At 41.7% G+C, this 8186-nt stretch overlaps 1 protein-coding gene across 1 annotated transcript; it reads left to right on the top strand.

Moving 5' to 3' along the window:
* The first annotated feature begins 4940 nt into the window (after positions 1-4940).
* LOC120109336 (polyphenol oxidase, chloroplastic-like) lies at positions 4941-6839 on the top strand. The gene has a single exon (XM_039123084.1). The coding sequence runs from the start codon at positions 5015-5017 to the stop codon at positions 6623-6625; it is 1611 nt and encodes a 536-aa protein (XP_038979012.1). The 5' UTR covers positions 4941-5014; the 3' UTR covers positions 6626-6839.
* The last annotated feature ends 1347 nt before the right edge of the window (positions 6840-8186 follow it).

Raw genomic sequence — 8186 nt, 5'->3', positions numbered from 1 at the left:
ATCGGAAGCATTTAATATCATGATTTTTTAAGTTTGGTTGGAAGAAGTACCTTTTTCAGATTGTTTGGTCATAGTTTTTTCTTCTTTAGGCCTAGAAGTAGGCTTTTCTTCTTGTTTTGGAGTAGGACTCCATTTGGACTTTCAATTAGATGAACCAGCAGCTTCATGCTTGGATGATGATCTTCCTCCTCTTTTAAGTTGCCTTTCAACTTTCATAGCCATGTGGACCACATCTTCAATTTCCACATAATGTTGTAGTTCCACAACATTCGCAATCTCACGGTTGAGACCATAAATGAATCTAGCCATTGTTGCCTCTCTATCTTCTTCAACATTGGCACGAATCATGGTTATTTCCATCTCATTATGGTATTCTTCAATAGATTTTGTTCCCTGTTTAAGACTTTGCAACTTCAAATGTAAGTCTCTATAATAGTGTGAAGGAACAAACCTTCTCCTCATGGCAGCTTTCATGTCATCCCAATTATCAATTGGAATCTCTCGGTTTCTTTTTCGACTTAGAACCAATTGGTCCCACCAAACAATTGCATAGTCAGTAAAAGAAACAGCTGCAGCTTAACTTTTCCTCCGAATAGTTATGACAATCGAAAACAAGTTCCACTTTTCTTTCCCATTCAATGTAAGCGTCAGGATCATTTTTACCTTGAAAAGGTGGGAGAGAAAGTTTAATCGAACCTGCGTTGCGATCGACAACATCTTCTATTTTGATGCATGTGCTGGCGATGTCGTCTTAGTCTATGATCTCTTTGTCTTCGTATGGAAGCTAGGGAGGTTTCATCATCAAATTCTTCATTTCACCTTCATAAGTATCAACATGATCAGCTGGAGGAATGGAGGGATGTCTGTTTTTGCCTTCTCCCTCGTGGCATAGTGCCTTACTGTATTTGATTCACTTGTTGGTCATTATGATCTAATCGTTCTCGGATTTCTTCAAGTTGGGGCATTCATCTGCTGGAATTGTTGTTGCAGAGCTTGAATGTTCAATTTGGTGTCTATTGGTGCTTCCTCACTTCCGCCTTGAGACATGTTGTAAAATGGAAAGAACCTCACCACTCCCTCACGTGTTTCACTCAAATATATTTCACTCAATCACTCGTCTTTGCACACAATGATTTGGCTTTTTTCCCTCTGATGATCTCACACACTCTTGCCTTTTACCACTCAATTTTCTTTTAAAAGTTTCTTGAGAAAACTAAGGTAAATTTCAAAGCAAAGCAAATGAAAAACCAACACACTTAAAAATACAGATTTTTGAGGGGAGTCAATATGGAAGCAACAAGTGTGAAGAGTTTAGGAACATAAATGATGAAAAGAAATAGATATGAAAATAAAAGCAAAGAATATGAAAAGAAAGCAAATGGATATGAAAAGTTGAATGATGGATATATAGAGATGAATATGAGAAATAGATGATAATAAAAGGCAAACTTCTCCTTCTTTCTTTTTCTTTCAAACATTTAACCTTCTAACTCCTTTTGATCTCCCTTTTTTTATCTTTTTTTCTTTTCTTCTTCTTTTTTTTTTTTTACAACTTCAGTCTCCTCTTTTTATGTTTTCCTTTCAATAATAGAACCAACAGCATATCAACAAAGATGAAGCACGAAAAAAATTGGTAGAGAATAGAAATGAAATGGTTATGGATGAAATGATATCAAACGATGCAAAAGGATGAAAAAAATATAAATGATAGAATATAAAAGCAAATAAGGGATAGGTAAACTGATTGGAAACCTGGCTCTGATACCAAATGATGCAAACCTCAACGAACCTACCGTGAGACCCAACAACAATAGTTTGGAAAATCAATTCCCAGATCGTCCAAAAAGGTTAAAAGGAAAGGAATATAGACCCCGTTGCTATAAAGAGTAAGAAACCTATATTATCAAAGGATTAGGAATATTGACCCCGTGACTATAGAGAGTCAGAAACCAATATTATCAAGGGTTGGAGGTTCAAGTGGTTGTACTTGAAACTACCGTAAGTTCTACACAAGAACAATAGAGAGAAAATTCTCACAAAAGATTATATTTCAGAATTGCTTGATTACAAGTGAAAACACCAAGTATTTATAGGAAAAACAAGCCTTGGGTGCATTGAACCAACTAGAAAAACATTAAATAAAAGTTGGTGAAGATGAAAGGAATACTACTTAAAGTCTTGGCAGCAATTAATTAACCTTGGAAAGTTGCAGCAAAACTTCCAACCATTTTGACTAGGTTCATCCTTCATTTGCAAGCCTCAAAAATGTCCTTCAGCCTTCCAAAAGCATATGATAAATGCACCATAAAGAGGAGTCCGAATTTGAAAGGATTAGACTCTTCTTTTCCATGTTTAAAATAATTAATTGGGCTGGATATTGTCGAAATGGACTTGCCACATATTAACCATCTTCAAGTCCAAATCTTCATGTGGACTAGAACCTTCTCCTTGGGCTTGAGTTAATAAAGTTTGGACAGCTTCTTGAAGTTTCTTGGCCCGAGCTCTTATGATTGGCCCAATTGGAATATCCACATCATCTGGAGCATCTTCTTTGTCCTTGTCAAAGTCCTTGAGCTGGATCATATCAGTGTGAGGACCATTAAATCTATGATATGCTACATGTCATAGTCTAGTGCTTGAACAAGATGCGCATGCGTGTTTTCCAATAAGTATAATTTGTGCCATTAAAAGTGGAGGTCTATTTGTAGACCGTACTTCGACACGAGAGGTTTCAATTGAGGCTGCCATAGATCTTTAACTCTTTGACTGTTAGGTCAATGAGAGGCTTGAGTACCAAGGCTCTGATACTATTTGTTGCCCAACTATGCAGCCCAAGAGGGGGGTGGGAATTAGGGTTTTCGAAAAACTTTAAGTGGAATGCAGTAGAATCAAACTCGATGAGTGAATATGAGTTGCAACAAATAGTTAACAAAAGAAAGATACAAGTGATCATGTAGACAATTCATGCAACACGAATACAACCAAATTTATAGTGGTTCGATGCCAACCCTGCACCTACATCCACTCCTTAAGACGCCCTTCTTGAGAATTTTTACCTATAATCTTTTCAAAATTATAGTCTTATTATTTATTCGAGCTCACAATCAACCCAATTGATTTTTACCGACAATCAACCAAAACCACCACCAAGTCTAGCTCTAGGCTCAATATAATCCATTTCAAGATTTGGACGGACCTTTTTCCAAATTTCAATCCCTAAAACTTGTCACAATAGAATATAGATAAAAATGTGTAAACACAATAAAATACTACTCCTTAAAGATAAATACAAAGAATAAATAGAGCTTTGAATCAGTTGGTTGGCCTTGATTGAACTTGAATGCAATTCATCAACTCTCTCAATTATAGAGGATGTGATCTTTCAACTCTTAATGAATGCACTTAAATATTTTTCTTTTTGAAGATCACTTCTTTTTCTTGACTCTTCAATTCTTTCTCTTTCTCATCTTTTCGCTTTCTTTTGGTGTTCTTATGCATTTATACCACATAGGAGTGGTTGAAAGACTCTTCTAGCCATTAGAAAGGCCGAAAGTGCCGTTGTAAGATAAAAATGACCATTCTAATTTATAAAAAACTAGTTGTTGTTGTTGTCAGGCGCAGAAGAGTCGACTTGACATTTTCAAGGATTAATTTAAGATTTTCAGAAGTTAATTCATGATTTCCAAGGGTCAACTCAAACTTGCTGTTGTTTTTGCTGTGCTCTGTCTTTCTCCCACGACCATTGTGTAGTCGATTCGTCCAATGACAGTGGTCGACTCATCCAGTGACAGAGGTCAATTTGTTATCTTTAAGGTTCGACTCTCTAACATACTAAATTTTACTACTCTCTGTCTTTTCTCTATGGCCGTTCAATGATAGACTCACTTGATTTTGGGGTCGACTATTATCTGACTGGAGTTGGCTCGTGTTCTTCATGAATTGACTCGCCAATATGGTAAAATTTACAACTCTCGAATTTTCCTCTGCAGTCATTTATGGGTCGACTTGTTTGCCTTTTGGATCGACTCTTATGTGATGGGAGTCAGCTCATTTTACCATATTGGCGAGTATTAGGCATTGAACTTATATAATTTTTCTGTTTTTTATTGTTTTAGAATTTTACACATCAAACATGCGTGAAAACCTCCGAATTTCGATATGTTTGACATTTTTAGAAAAAAACAATACCTTTCCCTTTAATGTTTTGTCTCTTTGTCTTAAATATAGAGACGCCTACAAGCTTATGTGCTCGTTTTCATCGTACATCTTTAGTAAGCCAAAACTGCGTTTAGAACTCTATAAACTGACGGAACTCAAAAAGACAAAAATCAAACTCCAACAAGTGCCTCAAAGTTTCACACACCACTATAAATCCATCGCAAGCTTCTCTTCGTCAATGCACGTGCTAGAACAAGAAATTCACAATTAATGGCAAGCCTCCCTAAACCAAATGCATCTACCTTCCTCTCCACCTCTGCATGCTCCTCCTATAGAAAAAGGGCCTTCTCATTACTTCGAGGAACAAAAAGAACAACTTTTTGATTAGCAAAATAAAAAATGAAGAAATTTCACTTTATTATTGTTTTCTCTTTTCCATAGCTTCCGGTTGATATCGACGCCTTGCGAATGGTGTAAAACTACAAGCTTATGTGCCCTTTTCATCACAATATCTTTTTGAATATATTTTCCATATTACATCTTTAGTCAAACAGAAACTACGTTTAGAACTCTATTACCTTACAGACCTCAAAAAGAATTAAACTCTAACATGTGCCTCAAAGTTTCTCGCTATAAATTGATCACAAACTACCCATTGTTATTGCAGGTACTAGAACAAGAAATTCTCAATGGCAAACCTCCTTAAACCAAATGCATCTACCTTCTCCCTCTCCACCTCCCCTAACTCCTTTGCATGCTCCTTCCATCGACAAAGGCTCGGGTCCCTCCTTCTTCCAAGAAATCTCACCTCCATCCCAGAATCTCATGCAAAGCGAGGGATGAACACGAGAAACCCATGCACACCTCTGAGGCCACAGGATCTTCGGGGAAGCTCGACCGCCGTGATATGCTCATCGGTCTTGGTGGGCTCTACGGAGCTGCCGCCGGTCTTGGCGTCAACCGGAAGGCCCTCGGACTCCCCATTGAAGCCCCTGACATCTCCAAATGTGGCCCCGCTGACCTCCCGTCCGGCGCAATACCTACTGACTGCTGCCCACCATTCACGTCCAAAATCATCGACTTCAAGCTCCCGCCACGCTCCGACCCCCTTCGCATCCGCCCAGCCGCGCACTTAGTTGACTCAAAGTACTTGGCAAAGTATGCCAAGGCCGTGGAGCTCATGAAAGCCTTGCCGGCCGACGACCCACGTAACTTCACCCAACAGGCTAACGTTCACTGCGCCTACTGTGATGGCTCCTACGACCAGATCGGCTTCCCTGACATCGAGATCCAGGTCCACGATTCCTGGATCTTCTTCCCCTGGCACCGGTTCTACCTCTACTTCCATGAGAAAATACTCGGCAAGCTCATCGGTGACGAGACCTTCGCTCTTCCCTTCTGGAACTGGGATGCGCCCGCTGGCATGGGAATGCCTTCGATCTATACTGACCCGTCTTCGTCGCTCTATGACAAGCTTCGTGATGCCAAGCACCAGCCACCATATCTCGTCGACCTCGACTTTAATGGGCAGGACCCATCTTTCACCCAGGCTCAGCAAATCGACCACAACTTAAAGATTATGTATCGCCAAGTCATCGCCAACGGGAAGACAGCACAACTGTTCATGGGATCCCCCTACCGTGCCGGGGACCAGCCAAATCCCGGGGGAGGCTCATTCGAGAACGTGCCGCACGGCACCGTCCATGAATGGACCGGTGACAGGAACCAGCCAAATGGAGAGGACATGGGCGTTCTGTACTCAGCTAGCCGCGATCCGATCTTCTATGCCTACCACTCCAACGTCGATCGCATGTGGTATGTGTGGAAGAAGCTCGGCGGGAAGCACAAGGACTTTGACGATAAGGACTGGCTTAACACCTCCTTTCTCTTCTATGACGAGAATGCTGATATCGTTCGAGTCAAAATTAAGGATTGTCTGGATACGCAGTGGCTCCGCTACACCTACCAAGATGTCGAGATCCCTTGGCTGAGAACTCGACCCACTCCCAAGGGTACGATGGCGGCAAAGAAGAGTGCGAGATCTCTACGAGCAATCACAGAGGCAACGTTCCCGGTGACGTTGGACTCGCCCGTGAGTGCGACGGTGAGGCGGCCCAAGGTGTCGAGGAGCAGCAAGGAGAAGGAGGATGAGGAGGAGGTCCTGGTGGTCGAGGGGATCGAGTTCGACCGCGACGTGTTCATCAAGTTCGATGTGTACATTAACACGCCTGAGGACGGGGTTGACCCTGGGTCAAGTGAGTTTGCCGGGGCCTTCGTCAACGTGCCACACAAGCACAAGCACAGCAAGAAGGAGAAGAAGCTGATGACGGCGCTGCGGCTGGGGATAACGGAACTGCTGGAGGACCTCGGAGCGGAGGCAGACGATAGTGTGCTCGTTACGCTGGTTCCGAGGAAGGGGAAGGGGAAGGTGAAGGTGGGTGGGCTCCGGATTGAATTCTTGAAATGAAGGGAACAGTCATAAAGTTGAGAAGCTTTGGCTGCTGCTGTTTTTATGTCAGTAAATAAAAGTGGCAACTGGTTTAATGTCAGTAAATAAATGTGGCAACTATGATTGCAGTTCAAAGGATTAGAGTTATATTTGGATAGAATGCTGGTGGTGTTTGGGTCGAGATTTCGGCTGTCAATGTTGAATAAAGAAAGAAAATGTTGTTCTATAGTTCTGCTTTGGGGTCTTCGATATAAATAGTTTCTGACTTTTCTGTAAATAATATATGTATATAGAATATCTGCTTCTCTAAATTTTAAGTTAATAATAAAAAATTTAAATTAAAGATTGACATAATTGATTCTAGGGGTGTAAATGGGTCGGATCGGATCATGAGTGATTCAGCCCAATCCGGTTCCTTATTTGGGTTCTAATTTTAGACCCAGACTTAAGCCAATAGAAGATTAAGTCGGGTCAGGTCGGGTCCACTGCTACAATTTTTGACTCAACGAGTTATTTAGGTCGGATCGGGTTCATGTATAATCCGGACACAATCCAAAAAATTCGGATCCGATTCGGGTTCGGGTCGGGTTAACCATTCATGGTTTTAGAACTTGTTTGCACCCCCGCAAGCCCAAATGATTTTACAAATTCGAATCGGGACGGGGTGGGCCGGGTTGTAGGATTGAAAATCCAAAATAATCCAAATTTTAAATTGGTCGGGTTGGGTCTGAATTCAGTAATCCCAGACCCGACCCAAAAAATAAAAGAGATCCAATTTTAGAATCTAACCCGGCCCTATGGGTCCTCCAAAACGGGTCGAGTCGGGTCTAAGCGGTTCGGGTCGGATCATGGGTCAACCTAACCCATTTGCAACTTTAATTTATTACAGTTTGTACCGCCAGAAATACATAGTAATTATAGTTTCTAATCTAATATCATTGTTGGGAACCCGCCCATGCCGCTGATATTTCAAAAAAATTCAGATGGCAGCGGAATCGGCATAAGCGAGATCGACGTTCATCGCATGAACGTTGTTTCATGAACCGTTCGTAGTTAGGCAAGAATTAAAAACTTTTAAATACATTAGAAGATCAGATCTTCACCTTGTGCGGGTAGATGATCACCGCAAACTGAAGTTCGTGGTCTAGGATGAAGGTTCGCTTGAAGCCGTTCAAGTGCCCGGCCTCTACGGGTATCCACACGAAGCAGGATCCGATCCAAGCTCTCTATCTCACCGGGGTGCTAGCTCCCTTGCAGAGATAGCTTTTGATGGCTGATCTCCTCTCTTTCTTTCAACTCTTGAATGCACTTGAGAGGAGGAAGAAGAAGGATGAAGAAGAGGAAGAAGAAGAATCCCCACGCAGCCTTCTTTCTTTTCCCTGCGTTGGAAGGAAGAAGGGAGGAAGAGGATGCCGCCAACACCTTTGGCTTTTATCTTCCTTGCTTGCGGCTGAACCAAGAGGAGAGGAGAGGGAGGCGTACGGCAAGGAGGAAGAGGACTTCTTCTATGCCCTAGGTGCCGCCCACAAGTCCCTTTTTATAGACATGTGGAGCTCCTAACATTTAGGAGCTCTTGATG

The sequence above is a fragment of the Phoenix dactylifera genome, unplaced genomic scaffold, assembly GCF_009389715.1.
Source record: "Phoenix dactylifera cultivar Barhee BC4 unplaced genomic scaffold, palm_55x_up_171113_PBpolish2nd_filt_p 002053F, whole genome shotgun sequence".
NCBI lineage: Eukaryota > Viridiplantae > Streptophyta > Magnoliopsida > Arecales > Arecaceae > Phoenix > Phoenix dactylifera.
The sequence above is the reverse complement of the archived record's forward strand: the minus strand, read 5'-3'. Positions and strand labels throughout refer to the sequence as shown.